The following is a 19,143-nucleotide window of genomic DNA, read 5'->3' as shown; positions in this document are numbered from 1 at the left end:
GGCTCCTGGAAGCTGGGTGTATAACTGGCATTCAGTACATCTACTGAAAGTAAGCATGTCTGTCGCAACCATGGCATATCCAAGGTACATTTGGAGAGACAATATTAGAGAAAAGCCATAGCTTAGAAGGCAAAAGTAAGAAGGTGGTAAGGATTTACCTCCACCCCCTCTCCTACCGTTATAAATGCTAATGGGGGCACTCTGAAGGTCAGGGGTGGAGCTCTTGGATGTCATTGCAATTTGTGGCCTCCTCAGGGTAGTCCTTTATCCAAGTTATGCTCAATGCGGCAATCAATGTCTCATTCATTATTGCCATTTAGAGCAGAATTGGTCTCACTGTAAAGGAGAACTTACCACAACCAGGAGTGATTATTATTTGCCATTTGGTTGTGATCTCTATTAAAAAGAAAATGCATGTGAAGCTAGATCAGTTGGATCCTGTGATTTCTAAAGATGAAACCATCAGCAGATGATAAGCAATGTTGCTAGAAGCACCTCTTTAGAAACACCAATTAAAATATCTTAGAAGTGCCTGATTACATTTCTAATGGGAGTGAGCTTGAAACCTGCCCTTAGAATAGACAGTAAGCATGTCAACATCTGTTCTTTGGCCCATCAAATCAAATTATAGATTCACCCTCACTCAATACTTATTAAAAATAATCCCGCTGACAGCTCACGTGTAAGGATTGTCCCAGGTTGTGACAGCCAGAATCGAGATGGCAGCTTGGACTGGATGCTAAGACTCTTGTTAATTTCCAATCCATATGCAGAGGCAGCTGCCAATTTCCAACTGATGCAACTAGCTGTGCCTGCAAGGCACATCACTGGTTTGACAGCACTAAGAGAACACAGCTCAGCACAATCTGATTTCTCTTCATACAATCATAGGATCTCTCTCACACACACACACACACACAGGCAGGAGGCATTGTGTCATTGTGTCAGTACTGGCTCTTTGAGAGAGCGATCAAATATAGGCCTCTGCAATCCAATTGACCTTTGGAAGTTCCAGTAGAGCCTGATCCACCATCCTTTCTGTGGTATACACTTCACCTCTTCACAAGGTGTTGCGACAAAATTCCCAATTTCCATTCTGGTTCATCTTCCAATTAATTTAAACCTGTGGCCTCCAGTCATTCACATTCTTGCCAGAGGAAATTGTTTCTCTCTGTTTGCTTGACCATAGCCATCACAATTTGGAACCCTTCAATTGGATCTCCTCTTGCGCATTTAGAATCATAGAGATGTACAGCATGGAAACAGACTCTTTGTACCAACTGGTCCATGCCAACTAGAGATTCTAGTACCATTTGCCAGCATTTGGCCCACACCCCTCCAAACCCTTCCTATTCACATTCTCATCCAGATGGGAATTTCTGTTCGAAGGAGATCAATCCCAGCTTCTGTCAACCCTTCCTCATAATGAAGTCCTCCAGCTTCTTCTTCCTTTATTCTTTTACTAAAGGGGGACTTTGAGCACAGTAGAATTCAGCCTTGCAGTAAGTAAATGAATATTTATTTCAACCATTTTGCATTTGTCAATGTCAGGCCACCTGCGCTAAAGCTGATAATATTTCTCCTGTTTATCTGTCTGGTTGTACTTATTAAGCATTGCAATTGAGGCAGTGCCAGCGAAAGCAGTGTGACAATTGATGAGTAAAAGCTTTGGTTTCATTCAGCTGTTGAAAATGAGTAGTCTGCTGGCACACCTCTTTTGATAGAAAGTCTTCAAGCCGGCTGGAGCTACAGAAAATTGCACGTCTGCTGCTTAAGGGCAAATTCTCCGCAAGATTCACTGGCAATGAAACCGATGTACATCAGGTACATGGCTCTATCAAAGAGCCACAGACCTGACTTCTGAAACAAAGCCAGAAGTACGGAAAGCCGAATCTAAATGTTAATCAACCTTTGTGCAGTTAATGCACATGTTGAAGTTCCATGTGCAAGCCATTCACTTTTGACGAAATTGTAACTTGTCTGCTCACTTCTGAAGTACTGATTGAGTTGCTGAATGTTTGCATCATTTTTTGGCACAGAAATTCTTGTGAATGCAGACCCTTCCCCCTCCCTCAGTTATTAGAACTTGCTTCTTCTGCCTTGTTTCCAGCAAAACAAATCATTCAAATAATATTTCAGCATGTCCACCAAACTCAGAGATAGGCAAGGGAATCTTGCAAGCATCAAAACTTAAAACAGCTGCAGTCAAACTTAAAGGGATTTGCTTGTGTCACAACTATGCCATTCCAATATTGTAGATTTTTAAGCGAAAAACAGTTAAAAGAACATTTCTGCTTTAAAATCTGTAATTTGAAAAGCAAACATCTAAGTTAAGCTTCAGAAGTCCTTTCAAGATGTGAGTCACAGCAAACGACTGTCTGTTGCATTGACGTGGTTCAAAGTCTACCGAGATGTCTTATCTGAACATCAAGTACAAAAGGAGACATTTAGAATTAAATTAACCCTTGGTCAATGCAATGAGTCCTTCTGAAGGTGCAAGAATTAAAATCTTCCAGTAGAACAAGAGACCGGAAAAGATTTCAACATAATTAAATTCTTTGCCCAGTGGATCAGTGGCTCATTTGAAAATAACATTGCAGCCATTTTGCTTTGGTTCTGATAAAGACAGTTTGTGAAAACCATTTTCTGCAGAACCCTCAGGAAGATCTCTGAGAAACAAGGTCAGAGAGCGCGGGTTCTCAGCTGGCGAGAGCACAAGAAAGTGAGGAATTCAGAAACCAACTGCTGCCTCAATGAAAGAGTCCAGACAACCTGCAAATATTGTAACTCCAGATCTAATGAAAAACAAGAAATCAAATTTCCCTCCCCCAGATTCGCCTGGCCTGATGAGTCTATCTGCACAGACAAACACTGACTATTTGACTATAGACGCCATCACAGCTACTTTATCTGACTTTAAGTGTCAGTCCCTTTGCTTTAGAATGAGAAACCTTTCAGCTACAGGCTGATCTTAGAGACTGATCTTGCATGTTTATAAGTATCCTCTATCAGTACCTACCTTAGATGTTTGTTTATGTTTGTATTGGCAAATAACCTTTTCACTTGAATAACCTTCATCTTGTTGAAGACTAAAGCTTTGCTGTTACTTATTTTTAAGTTGAAACATGATAAAGCGGTTATATAGGAGCATTTTTCTTCCTGGATCCCCCTTTGGAAATGCCTGAAGTTGCTGTGATAGTTGCGGGTTAAGGTATGTGCCCAAGTGGGGAATTAAAAGGATGAAGACTCAATTTATGTACAGGAGTTTTTGCAGTGCAAGGGCATATTGAAGATGGGGCGGCTGGAAGAAAGAAGTGTTAGACAACATAAGGAGACTGAAGAAGGCGTTCATGGGCAAGTGGTTGTAGAACCATTAAAAAAAAATGATGATCGCTTTAAATCAGAAACAAACACAGAAATTGTTGGAGAAATTGAGCAGATCTGGCAGCACCTGTGAAGAGAAATCAGAGTTAACGTTTCGGATCCGGTGACCCTTCCTCAGAACCATGTTGTTGGTGTGGAACCATTCTTGTTTTAGTCTTGGTGAAATGAAGAAATTGGTTGAGGCATTGCCCGAACATTATCCTGCAAGTTAATTTGAAACCAACACAAATATTGCAGGTCTTTAAAAGGAATTGCAGAAGCAGATGACAAACGTTTAAAATTTTAAAAAAGCTGGCAAAATAGACCATTAAAACAATAAAGTCAACTGGGATAGATTAGGGTGTTCAACTTGCAGCCTTGGCAATTTATATGTAAAATATCCTGAACTAGTCAGGTCCTATTTTTGCTTATGTTTCTTCTTGACTGATTCATCAAAAGATTTGGAAAGGGCTGTGTTTACGCCATTGCTCCCTGATGTGCAAATATCATGTCAAAACCTCATGGATCAGTTAATACAATAGGAACATGAATTTAAACTGCGACCTTCCTATCTCCCGGCTTTCCTGGTAGTCCTTAAAGTCTATCTCTTTGACATACATTTGTTCATATCTGATTCTTTTGTCATGTGATTTCATGCCAACAACCATGAGTTTGGGTTAAAGACTGTTGGAGGACAAGGCATAGTAAAGAACTGTCTCTAGCCTTAAGCTTCTTTAGCACTCTGTTTATTGTATTTTAATACTAGATACACTTATGGACTGTAATCTGTAATATGCCAGGCTCTAATCATAATGTTATTGAATGGTTTTGCACATCCACTCTCTTCAAATGCCCTGACTCTGTCTATGCTCTGGTATTGCCTCCATCTTCTTTTTTTATTTATTCATTTGTGGGATGTGGGCTGGCCAGCATTTATTGCCTGTCCCTAGTTGACCTTGAGAAGGTGGTGGTGAGCTCCCTTCTTGAACTCACTGTACTCCACCTGGTGTGGGTTGACCCGCAATGCCATTAGGGAGAGTATTCCAGGATTTTGACCCAGCCACAGTGAAGGAACAGTGACATATTTCCAAGTCAGGGTGGCGAGTGGCTTAGAGGGGAACTTGAAGGCGGTGGTGTTCCCATGTATCTGCTGCCCTTGTCCTTATTGATAGAAGTGATTGTGGGTTTGAAAGGTGCTATCTGAGAATATTTGGTGAATTTTTGCTGTGCATCATCATCTTAGAGGTGGGTATTCTCCAGTTTGGATTTATCCTGAGTTTGCTGGTTAGCCTTTGACCCTGACCTTTCATTTGTCTCCAAGTCAGAGAGTTGATTTTTTCACCTTTAATTCAGAAGAAAGTGAAATATTTCACTTTTCTTCATATTCAGTGCAGCAAGTGTTTCTTGAATGATCTATGGCAGCTTGTCTTTCTGATGCCTCACTGATACCATGGACTGTGATGAGTGTGCGAGATCACAGCATTCTGTTATATCTGCAGTTACTGCTCCAGGAGTGTGTACAATATAAAACACTGCAACCTCCAGCGGAATTGATTGTAGCTCCAGTCCAGCCCTATTGATCCTGCTCATGGAAATGATGAACCATTGCATGTTCAAACTTTCACATTCATAGGTTCCTCATGGTTTGCTGTGTCCGTGAGAATGTGTGTGTATATTTTATTAAAGCATTTATAAACACTGTAAATTGGCACTTGCCCCTCAATTAACCTTTGGCACTAGTTTTCCGAGGACAAATTATTTCAATTGTCAGAAACACTTTCGGTTGTTGTGATGACATGGATGTTATCCACAAGACTGATGGTGTGAAACATGTGCTTGCCTCTTTTTATCTAACTAAGCACATTATCAGATTCTAGATTGTCAATCATTTTGTGTTTATGCCTTTGGTGGGAGACCAGATGGTCTTCACTGTAGCTTGAAGGTAATCTTCATGTGCGGTCTGTTTGGGCCAGTGCCCAGCTCTTTGTACCTACATCAGCCTTTGCTCTGGTGCGTTGTCTTTGCCAAGGGCCACATGCCTTGCAAAATTGTTTGAGAGCTGGGTATGCAGATGGCTATACCTTCTACGTGTCTCATTATGTCTGTGTATTCTCGCAAGTGCCTGAACTGATGAATTTGTTCTTTAGACCTGTAAGCTACATCAACCTGCAAGGATTGGTTTGTACTTATGATCATCCTTCAGTAGCTGTTCAATGGTTTCAGTCATTGATTGTCTCACAAATGTGTCTGAGAATCTTCCACGGATGTGGTCACTTATTCAACAATATATTTTGTGACAAAAAATAGAAATTGCTGGAGAAACTCAGCAAGTCTGTCAGCATCTGTGGAGAGAGAAAGCAGAGTTAACATTTTGGGTCCGCTGATGCCTCTTTAGAACCATTCAAACCTGGTGAGTTTTTCCAGCAATTTCTGTTTTCCTTTCTGATTTCCAGATTTCACAGTTCTTTGATTCTTTTTGCCAGCCCCCATCTGAAAAATCCCACGATGAAACCTTTTCTCTGCATCTGCTCACAAAATGGTTGGCTTTTATAAAAATGGCATGAATTCTAGACATTAAGTCCAGGAGCTTAATATGATACCAAATTTGCCTTAATATGGTCCAAAACTTTCAGGGTTCTTTTCACAAAAATATATTTTGGGATATTTCAGCTGTTTCTCCTGACATGTTAAGTCCATGTGGATCTTTGTTTTCAATGAATACTTTAATACCTTGCTCTTCTGCATCGGGCACTCCTTAATCTGGAAATCATTCCTTTGACTGTTGGTTAAGCAGTTTGAATTCTGTTAGGAAGTCTGCTGTGTCCCAGTTTTAACTAGAGAATATTGTGGACACTCTGACAAGGTACCTTTGACCTTCTCTTGCATGCTGTTGATCTGGCGCAAGCCTTTCTTCATAGAATCATAGAACATAGAACATAGCAATGTATAGCACAGAACAGGCCGTTTGTCCTATGATGTTGTGCCAAGGTTTAATATAACTTAACCTACACACTCCTCAACTCACTGCTATCCATGTGCATGTCCAGCAGGTGCTTAACTGTCCCCAATGAGTCTGCTTCCACCACCACAGTGCATTCACAACTCTCTGCGTAAAGAACCTACCTCTGATGTGTCCTCTATATCTTTCTCCTAATATCTTAAAACTACGACCCCTCGTACCAGTTAATCCTGCCCTGGGGAAAAGTCTTTGGCTATTAACTCTATCTATTCCTCTCATTATCTTGTACACCTCGATCAGGTCTCCTCTCTTCCTTCTTCTCTCCAGACAGAGAAGTCCGAGCTTATTCAACCTTTCTTCATAAGGCAAACCCTCCAGTCCAGGCAGCATCCTAGTAAACCTTCTTTGCACCCTCTCCAAAGCTTCTGTATCTTTCCTATAGTAGGGTGACCAGAACTGGTCACAATATTCCAAGTGTGGCCTCACCAGGGACTTGTAGACCAGGGTCTCATAGAATCCCTACAGTGTGGAAATAGGCCTTTTGGCCCAACAAGTCCACACCGTCAGTCTGAAGAGTAACCCACCCAGACCCATTCCCCTAACCGATTATTTATATTTACCCCCGACTAATGCACCTAACCTACACATGCCTGAACACTATGGGCAATTTAACATGGCCAATTCCCTGAACCTGCACAACTTTGGATTGTGGGAGGAAACCGGAGCATCCGGAGGAAACCCACGCAGACATAGAAAGATGTTGCAAACTCCACACAGACAGTCGCCTGAGGTTGGAATCGCACCCTGGTCCCTGGTGCTGTGAGGCAGCAGTGCTAACCATTGAGCCACCGTGCTGCCCCTTTTCTCAATTGAGTTAAACTGGCATCTTTATAGAAATTTGTTTAGTTACTAGCATGATGCGTTAACAACACTCTCCAATGGAGAAAGTGAGGACTGCAGATGCTGGAGATCAGAGCTGAAAATGTGTTGCTGGAAAAACGCAGCAGGTCAGGCAGCATCCAAGGAGCAGGAGAATCGACGTTTCGGGCATGAGCCCTTCTTCTTCATTCCTGAAGAAGGGCTCATGCCCGAAACGTTGATTCTCCTGCTCCTTGGATGCTGCCTGACCTGCTGCGCTTTTCCAGCAACACATTTTCAACACTCTCCAATGGTCTCATGAACAAAGAGATCAAGGTTTTTCTCATGCAGTTTAGCTCAATCCAAAACAGTTCTTTTCTGTAGCTGCACACTCGCATGTTGACTGACTGTTCACAAATGATATACTTCACTGTGAGGCTTTCAACTGCTGTTCATCATGTCACCTTAATGATAATGATCTAGCAATCATTTGGCCATCAAAGATTTGATTAATTCTGTGGGTTTGCTTAATACAGTAAAGGCATCGCAAGTTATGAGGTAGACATTACAGCTAACTGACTGATTTCCAAGGGCATAGCTTGAAGACTCACAGGCAACTAACTGACAGCCAGAGCCACAACACAGCACACAGAGTCCTTAAATGCGAACTCATTTAAAGACAAGGCACACATTCCACAATTATTGCCCCTCCACTGAGGGCAAAAGAAAATTGATTAACTGGTTGTTAATTTCATTGTTGTGGACTATCCTTTACCTGATCAGCAAATCATTTTAAAATCATCTATACAGGAAGGCAAAGAGTAAGTCACCATCGTCCCATTGGGATGCTCTCTTTTAAGAGAGAGAGAGATGACTGATGGTGGTTTAATCTGAATGTCTCCATGCCTCAGAAAAAGGAAAGGTTGAGAAGGCAGGACCTTCATGGTCACCTCAGCAGGTTTGCCAATTGAACCTGTGTTGTTGGTGTCAATCTATGTCGCAAGCCATTCAGCCAACTGAGCTAAGTGTCTGAAGTACTTTGGGATGATGAACTGCAATAGGCTCAGTAACTATATATTTACTGAATGCCTCCAACCCTTCCTCTCCTAAATTCTATTCTCTCCTAAATTTCTTAATTTCTCTACTTCTCGAACCTCCTTGAAGGTGTTCCTTAAAACTTTACTCTTCAGTTTGACTCTCTCTCCTAATATGACCTTTTTTTGTTAACAGTCCTGTGAGGGCCTTGGCATGTTTTGCCATGTTTAGAGTTTGATATGAATGAAAGATATTGTTACTGGTGTGTCATTCAAGATGTTACCTATAGAGGGTGCCTGAAGAGTCCATCCTGTATCCCATTATACATAAGCAGATGAATATGTATCATGTACCTACATTGCATTTTAAGTTTGCATCTTTGGGTTCACAACATTAAATATTAATGTAACAATGCAGTTTGAAGTGGCAGTGAATTATATAGGTTATGCTATTGGCAATTGTAAAACACTCAGGAAACTCACCATTGGGCAACTGTCTGCGTAGAGTTTGCACATTCTCCCTGTGTCTATGCAGGTTTCCTCTGGGTGCTCTGGTTTCCTCCCACAATCCAAAGATGTGCAGGTTAGGTGGATTGGCCATGCTACATTGCCCATAGTGTCCAGGGATGTGCAGGCTAGGTGGATTAGCCATAGAAATGTACACTTACAGAGATAGGGTAGAGGGCTGGGTCTGGGTGGGATGCTGTTTGGACAGTTGGTGTGGACCTGATGGGCCAAATGGCCTGCTTCCATACTGTATGAAGTCTATGGATTCTATGGTCTAAAACTTGGCAAAGTCTCTGGTTAATTGGGTAAGAGATAGTAAATTGCAGGATACAAACTTTTCTCGGTACAATGAATTTCTGGATTAATTCACCTACATTCTGATCTCTTTTGATTGCTTGATTTTTTTTGTGTCTGACATGTGCTGACAAGTAGACATTTTAGTTCTTCTGTGGGAAGGCCACCCTGGAATAAAAAAATAGCGGCTGATGAACACATGGACGCCTGTTCATTCAATCCTTTTCCTTCCTTCCCAATCCTTCCTCCTTCCTTTCTTTCCAGAAACATCTCTCTCCAAACCAACATCCTAAAATGAAGGTCCTTGGCCTTAATTGTTAATCCATGTTTCAGCTGTATTCTCCCAAAAACAATAAAGTCTCCTCTTTAAGTACCACATTCAATATTTAAGTGCCATTACTGTGCATTATGTCTTCACTCTAATATGCTATGACAGCAGCAAGCTTTTAGCGGAAGGTCCAATCCTAGGTGAGAGTTGCCTGTGAATACATAAAGAAGTTGACTTGGCAAAATCATTTAAAGAGAGCCCAGCTCCCTTCATATCAGAAGGCATTGACTTTGCTGCTTTGTGAGCCCACTGCTTTACCATTAGGATTGGAAAGTCAACCTTGCTGTGTTTAAGTCACGTAGGCAGACTTATCAATGAGTCCCTCTGACACTGAGTATCATGCAACAATAGCACAGCTTACTGTGAACACCCACTCAAAGCTCAGTGTTCATGTAGAGATGTGTACATGAATACATTCATAATCCAAAGAAGACTGTAATCATTGCTTCCTCTTTGGGTTGGCGTGATGAGAATGGTGTGGGGTGCCTTGTTTTAGATGATTCTGCAATAATCTAGGTACATTTTAACAGCAAATAACATGCTAACACCAAACTGATTAAGCCGTGTCTCTTCCACGAGATCTCTCTTGGTCATGTGATGTTACATCATCAGTACATAGAGTCATACAGATGTACAGCATGGAAACAGACCCTTCGGTTCAACCCATCCCTGCCGACCAAATATCCCACCTGCCAGCACCCGGCCCATATCCCTCCAAACCCTTCCTATTCATATACCCATCCAAGTGCCTCTTAAATGTTGCAATTGTACCAGCCTCCACCACTTCCTCTGGCAGCTCATTCCATACATGTACCACCCTCTGTGTGAAAAAGTTGCCCCTTTAAGTCTCTTTTATATCTTTCCCCTCTCACCCTAAACTATGCCCTCTAGTTCTGGACTTCCCGACCCCAGGGAAAAGACTTTGCCTATTTACACTATCCATGCCACTCATAATTTTGTAAACTTCTATAAGGTCACCCCTCAGCCTCCGACACTCCAGGGAAAACAGCCCCAACCTGTTCAGCCTCTCCCTATGATCCCATGTTGAACTGCTACTGATAGAATCCTTTCCCTTGTGCTGTGAAAGTAATGTATGATATGGCAGGATCTTCTGGATCCAGACCTCTGGATCGCCTTTGTCTGTGTATTGCTTTGACTCCGTGGATGAATTTGAGAGAGACTAGTGCAACAAAGTCCAAACATTATGGTCATTCGATATGAGAAACTAAATAAAAGGCAGCTGGGTTGCTCAGAAGATCAAGCAGCATTTGTGGAGTGAAAACACAGTTAACCTTTCACATAATCTTCAAACTTTGAAGGAAAATATTTGTAACCATCATTCAAATTGAAGAGGAAGAGAATTAGCTGCAGGATGAGACCACATGGGCTGTCCAGCCTACTCCATTATTCAATACAATAATGGCTGATCTTGGGCATCAACTCCGTTTTTAGCCCACTCCCCATTTCCCTGATTCCCTGAATGACCAAAAGTCTATCTACGCACAGCCTTAAATACATTTGATATTGGGACTTCTACAACCTGTTAGGATGTAGAATTCCAAAGAATCATTGCCTTTTGAGAGAAAAGCATTTTGCTCACCTCAGTTTGAAATGATTGGCCCAATACTCTGAGATTGTGTCCCCATGTTCTACAGTTCATAGCCATGGGAAAACACCTCTCGTTATTTACCGAGGCAAGCCCCTTCTTAAATGTTTCAATGAGGTCACCTCCTATTCTAAGTGTTAGAGATTACAGACCCAATTTCCCCAGCCCTTCAATCTTCTCATTCCTTAATGAACCCATACAGCAGAGTTCCTAAATATCCCAGGATAGCTCCTTTCTTAAACATGGACTCCAAATTATTCTAGGTTTAATTTTATCAAAGCCCTGTAGAGGTGCATGACTTCTTTATCCTTGTGTCCCTTGCAATAAAAACCAACATTTCATTTGCTGTCTTAATTGCTTCCGACACTTGCATTTAGTATTCCTTGTACAAAAATGTTTAAGTCTCTGTGAACGAATTCCGAGCATATTCTTGAGTGACATGAGCTGGAAAATCAACATGATTCCCATAATATTGCACATGGGCTGTGATGTACTGTGCATGTTTTTTCGATCTTGTTGAAAACATATTTAACTGTGTTCTTCTTCTTCTCCTCAGCCAAATCTCCTCATTTCCGTCGCCTACAAAACGTAGAAGTTAATGCTGGGCAGAATGCGACTTTCCAGTGTATGGCCAATGGACAGACCACATTCTCTGACAAACTGTGGCTACAGGTAAAAAAGAATTAAATGGATATTAATAGTCACTTGGTAGCACAGACCTCTGATATTGCTGAACAGAAGACATGCTGTCTAAGCTTGCATACACCATGAGCAATGCAAGAATATCACATTTTAAAGGGAACAACAACTTAGACTGCAGATGAAAGTTGGCACAGAATGGTTGGCAAACAGAATAATTGGTCAACACAATGGCATGGAAAATGCAACAGGGAGCAGTTGTACCAATGCTTTTATTTGGTTGAAAAGGTGCAATGACTGGACAAATTCCCTTTGCCTGTTGGTCTTCGCACATAACTTTATGTTATTTCTAGCAAACGCAAGTGAGTCACATTGCAAGCTTGACTAACAGACATTGATTTGATCTTAAGTTGATGGTTAGCATAATTCTTAGCACATTTGGGAATGTTCTGTAAATATTGTCCAAACACAAGAATTGCATCTAATGTTGGACACGTTGCTCTGAGTTTTCCAAGCATGGGCTGGCTAAGTCAGCACACTGCTTGGTGAGAACAGCTGAAGAAACATGTTGTTTGATATGAGTTGCTAGTCATTGGGATGTATGTGCTTATGTAGGTTCTGTGTATGAACAATACAATCCACTCCAATAGAGTCTTGGGTCGTAGACATGTACAGTACGGAAACAGATCCTTCGGTCCAACTCGTCCATGCAGACCAGATATCCCAACCAATCTAGTTCCATTTACCAGCACCTGGCCCATATCCCTCTAAACCCTTCCTATTCATATAACCATCCAGATGTCTTTTAAATGTTGTAATTGGACCAGCCTCCACCACTTCCTCTGGCAACTCATTCCATACACGTACCACCCTCTGTGTGAAAAGTTTGCCCCTTAGGTCCCTTTTATATCTTTCCCCTCTCCCCTAAACCTATGCCTTCTAGTTCTGGACTCCCCACCTCTGTGAAAGGACTTTGTCTATTTATCCTATCCATGCCCCTCATGATTTTATAAGCCTCTATAAGGTCATCCTTCAGCCTCTGATGCTCCAGGGAAAACCACTTTTTAAATAGGACAGAAATGCTTTCTCTTTATGAATATAATCAATTTGTTTTTTGGCAGTGACTTCAAGATTGTAATGGCTCAGTGCTCAAAAGTGATTCTTATTCTTCAAGGGCCTTTCCTAAACAAAAAAAGGCACATTGTGATATGTCTCAAGGTCAATATATCAGTAAATCTATAAGCGATATGACGGCAATATCAACACCATATCATAGCATGTGACCGGAGGATATAAAGGTCTCATATGCCTCCTTACTTCAGGATTACTCACTACTGGACACTTGCTCCTTTTTGTAACCTATTAGCTGAATATTATTCCATGCACCAATGATATGTTCTCATTGGAAAGAAGAAGGCTGAGAGGGGATTTGACAGAGACATACAAGATGATCAGAGGATTAGATAGGGTAGACAATGAAAGTCTTTTTCCTAGGATGATGACGTCAGCTTCTATGAGGGGGCTTAACTACAATTTGAGGGGTGATAGATTTAAGACATATGTCAGAGGCAGGTTCTTTACTCAGAGAGTGGTAAGGGCGTGGAATGCCCTACATGATAATTAACTCAGCCACATAAGGGAGATTTAAACAATCCTTGGATAAGCACATGGATGATGATGGGATAGTGTGGGGGGTAGGGGGGGGGGGCGAGCTGAGAATAGTTCACAGGTCAGCACAACACTGAGGGCTGAAGGGCCTGTTCTGCGCTGTATTGTTCTATGTTCTATGTTCTATCTTCTATGTATTCTTTGTTTATAACTGATTGTGATAAACATCTGTTGAATCCTTTAATACCATGATATTCACACTCAGTTACTGGGTGCATCCAGTAAAATGTCCCAGTGGAGGCAAACCTTACCATATAATAAACCCACTTGCTCTATTTTTCATTGTTGTTCTAGTACTGGAAACCGTTTCTCTCTATTTACATTATTTAACCTCATCACTTTGAACAACTCCTTATAAGTTATGAATGGAGGAAAAACTCAGCTCCTGTGTATTAGCATAATTGAAGTTCCTCATCCTAGATAGAATTTTATTAAATTAGCTAATGTTGATTAGTGAAGACATTGAGAGCTGAAGATGGTGTCCTAATAATGAACAACCACTTAGAGGAGAGGAAGAGGTAAGACAAAACAGACGAAGAGTATCATTAAATGATGATGCTGGTGATGTGAATGTCACATCAGATGTAGTTTTATATTTAATTCCAATTTATTTCATATTTGTAATGTATACTCTTTTAGGAGATTTTGGGTGTTCAGTGATGCAACTATTATAAAATATTTTAGTTGCACAAAAGTTTTTTTTTCTATATTGGTAATGAAAAAAAAATCAGCTTTTAAATCGGCCTCACTACTTTGGTGATTAAAGCACTGTAGCTATTGTCACAGCCTCACGACATAACTGCTGAACCACCAACCTGATGTACTGCTTGAAGCTGAGAAAGGAGGCAATCACTGAGTGAATGTGGAAGATAAACGAGGAGTAATATGGAAGAAGTGACATGTAGGATGCTGCTTGTTAAGTCTTGAGTAGCTTGTCTGGCACTAGTGACCATTTTGCAAGCCATGATAGGTCTTTACTATGTATCTCAACACAGGCATTATTGATGTCTTTCTGTTGTAAGAATATTAATATTTTATTAGATCCCTTTGAGTTCTGAAGTAGATACATACACTACATTTACTAAATTGTGTCCTTTGGGTTCATTTTAAATTAAACGGGTTTTTTTAGCTTTCAAAATCCACATGTAGATTTTCAGGTGAACTCTGGCAGATATTTAATTTGTCTCAGTCTCTCTGAACTAGGGAGGGAACTGAAACTGGGGACCTTTCTTGATTGCTATCCCTCTACACATTCAAAGGGAAAAATTTGCATGAATATAGCTCTTTTCACAACCTCATGACATGTCAAAGTGGCTTTATGTCCCATGGAGGAATACTGAAAAGTAATCACTATTACAGTGTAGAAAATGTGGCAGTTAAATTACATCTAGCAACTCCCATAAGCATTAATGAAACGTGGCCAGATGATCTGTTCTTTATGTAATGTTCTTGAAGTCATAATACCAGGTTAAAATTGTGTTGCTGTCTTTAACATTGCCTTATGAGTAGGACTTAAACCCATGACTCACCATTCAAGGCTATGGCTCAATGTTTGGAAAATTGGTCTAGAACATGGAACATTGAACTGTACAGCAGAGGAACAGGCCCTTTGCTCCATTATGTCTGTACTGACCATGATGCCATTCTAAACCTAACCCATCTGCCCGCACATAGTCCATATCCCTCTATTCCCTGCTTGTTCATGTGTCTGCTTCTACTGGCTGCACATCCCAGGCATCTAGCACCCTCTATGTAAAAAACCTTCCTCGCACATCTCTTCTAAACTTTCCCCCTCTCACCATAAACCTAGTATTTGACATTTCCACTGCGTGGAAAAGATGCTGATTATCCACCCTATCCATATCTCTTATATTTTATATACTTTTATCTGGTCACCCTTATGGCCGTTAACACTCTCATGAAAGCAATCCAAGTTTGTCTAACCTCTTCTTCTAGTTAATACACTCCAAATAGGCAACATCCTGGTAAACGTCTTTTGCACCCTGTGCAATGCCTCCCACCATATTCCTACAGTGCAGGGACCTAAATTGCATATAATACTCTAAATGTGGCCTAACTGAAGTCTTATACAGCTGCAACATGACTTGCCAACTTTTATTCTCAGTGTCCTGACTGATGAAAGCAGGAATGCCATATGCCTTCTTCACCATCTTATTCACTTAGGTTGCCACTTTGAGGGAGTTATGGACTTGGACTACAAGATCCCTCTGTTTTGTATTCCTAAGTGTCCTGCCATTTACTGTGTTCTTTCCTCTTGCATTTGACCTCCCAAAGTGCATCACCTCACACTTGTCCAGATTAAACTCCATCCACCATTTCTTCAACCAACTTTCCAACTGATCTATATCCTGCTGTAATCCTTTGGGGAAAGATTTAAGAGGAACATGCAATTTTTTTCATGCAGGTGCTTGTTTGGAATAAGCTACTAGAAGAGGTGGTGGAGGTGGGTACAATTACACCATTTAAAAGGCATCTGGATGGATATGTGAATAAGAAGAGTTTAGAAGAATATGGGCCAAATGGGACTAGATTAGGTTACAAAGTTAAAAATCACACAACACCAGGTTATAATCCAACAGGTTTATTTGGAAGCACTAGCTTTTGGAGTGCTGCTCGTTTATCAGGTGGTTGTGGAGAATAAGATTGTAAGACACAGAATTTATAGCAAAAGTTTACAGTGTGATGAAACTGAAATATATATTGAAAAAGACCTGGATTGTTGGTTAGGTCTCTCATTTTTTAGAATGACCATGTTGGTTTCAGTTCTTTCATATGTAAATCGCAAAACGTTTTTAAAAGTTACATTCTCAAGTGAACTTTAACAATTGGTGTCATGTTGGTCCGATTTCATTGAAGGTGTGAGGTGCCCTGTGTGAGACTGTCTGTGCCACAATGTTCAGACTGATTCTAATCTAAAACGTGGATTCACAGAATCTTACATGGACCCATGTAGTGTTTGAGCAAAGTAAAATGTAATTCTGCAAGTATAAATTCCCCACAAACGTGTGTGTGTGTGTGTGTGTGTAGTGCAATGCGGTCACCTGTAGTGTGACATGAACCCAAGGTCCCAGTTGAGGCCATCCCTATGGGTACCAAACTGGCTATCAGCCTCTGATCAGCCACTTTGCGTTGTAGCCTGTCCAGTAGTCTGCCTTGGAGGACGGTCACCCGAATGTCCGAGGTCGAATGTCCTGGACCGCTGAAGTGTTCTCCGACTGGGAGGGAACACTCCTGTCAGTTGATTATTGTGCAGTGTCCATTCATCCGTTGCCGCAGCCTCTGCTTGGTCTTGCCAATGTACCTCAGGGTACCCTTGTCTGCAGCATGTGAGATCGACAACATTGGCTGAGTTGCATGAGTACCTGCCATGTACAAGGTGGGAGGTGTCCTCACACGTAATAGTAGTATCTGTGTTAACATTCTGACATTTCTTGCAGCATCTACCATGAGAATGTTGTATGGTATTGTCCTGAGTGCCGGGCAGTTTGCTATAAACAATGATCTGTTTGAGGTTTGATGGTTGTTTAAAGGCGAGCAGTGGCAGTGTGAGGAAGGTCTTGGCTCATCCTCATTGATAATGTGTTGCTGGCTGCAAAGCACATGGCGTAGTTTTTCAGCTCCTGCGAAGTATAGAACAACGAAGGGTACCCTGTCGGTTGCAGCACGTGTGTGTCTCCTGAGAAGGTCATTCCGGTTTCTTGCTGTGACACGTCGGAACTAGTGGTCGATGAGTTGACCCGTTCTTATGAGGGCATCCTTGAGTACTTCCAGGTGCCTCTCACGTTCCTCCTCATCTGAACAGATCCAATGTATGCATAGGGCTTGTCCATTAGGAATGGCTGTTTTAATGTGTTTTGGTGGAAGCTGGAAAAGTGTAGCATCATGATGTTATTCATGGGTTTGCAGTAGAGTGTGGTGCTGAGGTGCCCATCCTTGATGGAGATGCATGTATCCAAGAGTGAGACAGATGGTAGAGAGTAGTTGATGGTGAACTTGATGGTGGGATGAAACTCGATCATATCACTATGTAGTTGTTTCAGTGACTCCTTACCATGTGTCCAGAGTAAGAAAATGTCATCAATGCACCTGGTGTATAGTGTTGGTTAGAGGTCCTGAGAAGAGAAGAAGTCTTGTTCAAACCTGTGCATGAAAATCTTGGGATATTGAGGTGCATATTTAGTCCCTGTGGCTGTTCCATGTGTCTAGATGAAGAACTGGTTGTCAAAGGTAAAGACGTTGTGATCGAAGATAAAGCAGATGAGCTGTAGGATGGTGCTCGGAGATTGGCAGTTGTTGGTGTTGAGTGCTGAGGCTGTTGCCGCGATGCCGTCATTGTGGGGGATGCTGGTGTAAAGTGCTGAAACGTCCATTGTGACGAGGAATGTTCCCAGTTTGACTGGTCCGTGGGTGCTGAGTTTTTGTGTGAAATCTGTTGTGTCGCAACAGAAGCTGAGGAGGCCCCTGAACAATGGGTTTCAAGATGCCTTGGACATTCCAGAGAGGTTCTCACACAGGGTCCCATTGCCTGATACGATGAGATGTCCTGGTGTGTTGGTTTTGTGTGTCTTTGGAAGGCAGTAGAAGTCATATGTGAGAAGTATGTAGGATGAGGGCATGTAGGGAACTCTGAAGGACTGGATCCAAAGTCCTGATCAATGTGTTTAGTTTGTAGGTGTGCTGTTTGGTTAGATCAGCCAGTAGTTGCCTGTAGTGTTTCTGGTTGTTCAGTTGTTGGTATACTTCCTTGCAGTAATCTGTTCTGAATGACGATGGCTCCTCCTTTATCTGTTGGTTTGAGGACAATGTTGTGATTGGTTTTGAGAGCATGGATGGCATTGCATTGTGAATGGGTGATGTTTTGCTCTACCTTGTGGGTACGGCTGACGAATCTGGCATTTATATATTTCCTGATGGTTTGAGCATAAGTGTCAAGCTCAGGGTAGCGGCCCTCCGGTGAGGTCCAAGTTGACACCTTCTTTGGTCGCTCCTCTAAGAATCCCTGTGATGACTGGTCTGATTCCTCAGTGGGTCACTGGGATCACTGCTGGCACCTTGAAACAATTCCCGGAGTCTCATTCATCTGGTGAACTCCTCCGTATGTGCTGCAAGAACCAAAGGGTCCATTTTGGTGGTGGGGCAGAAATTGAGACCTCTGCTAAGAACTTCAATGTCTTCCGGTTGAAGGGTGTGGTCTGATAAGTTGACGATCAACTTCCCCTCGGTGATACCATTATCCACTGTGGTGCCAGGGTGGGCTTGGCTACTGCTGGTGGTGATGCCAAGTTTCTCCAGTTTCTTGCTCTTGGTGTGCATGTGCGTGGTGTAGTTTTGTTGCCTTGCCTGTTTGGCAATGTCCTGTAACTGTACTGCTGTGTCCTGGGTGTAGGCTGAGCATGTGGACTCCATCTTAGTTTCAAGGTTGTGGCACCTGCTGTAGAGTTGGTGCACGAGATGATTGAGGAGTTTGCGAGAGGTGCAGTGGCAAAGTCTCTCTGTGTAGTCTGTGTTGTAGGTCAACTTGAGCAGGTTCGTGATCTGTAATCGGGGTGGCACGGTGGCACAGTGGTTAGCACTGCTGCCTCACAGCACCAGAGACCCGGGTTCAATTCCCGCCTCAGGCGACTGACTGTGTGGAGTTTGCACGTTCTCCCCGTGTCTGCATGGGTTTCCTCCAGGTGCTCCGGTTTCCTCCCACAGTCCAAAGATGTGCAGGTCAGGTGAATTGGCCATGCTAAATTGCCCGTAGTGTTAGGTAAGGGGTAGATGTATGGGTGGGTTGCGCTTCGGCGGGGCGGTGTGGACTTGTTGGGCCGAAGGGCCTGTTTCCACACTGTAAGTAATCTAATCTAATCTTTTGGGATCTTTC

The 19,143-nt window shown here is 42.1% G+C and overlaps 1 protein-coding gene across 7 annotated transcripts in view; it reads left to right on the top strand.

Moving 5' to 3' along the window:
* The window catches only part of LOC140476930 (receptor-type tyrosine-protein phosphatase mu-like), an 887,393-nt gene that overhangs the window by 318,740 nt on the left and 549,510 nt on the right, over positions 1-19,143 (top strand). For all 7 annotated transcript variants that reach the window (XM_072569881.1, XM_072569880.1, XM_072569879.1 and 4 more), the window contains exon 5: positions 11,506-11,621. In XM_072569881.1, the coding sequence (XP_072425982.1) occupies positions 11,506-11,621 (116 nt within the window). The remainder of the gene's footprint in view (positions 1-11,505; positions 11,622-19,143) is intronic.

The sequence above is a fragment of the Chiloscyllium punctatum genome, chromosome 5 (assembly GCF_047496795.1).
Source record: "Chiloscyllium punctatum isolate Juve2018m chromosome 5, sChiPun1.3, whole genome shotgun sequence".
NCBI lineage: Eukaryota > Metazoa > Chordata > Chondrichthyes > Orectolobiformes > Hemiscylliidae > Chiloscyllium > Chiloscyllium punctatum.
Note: the sequence above shows the minus strand (reverse complement) of the source record. Positions and strands in the feature narration are given on the sequence as shown.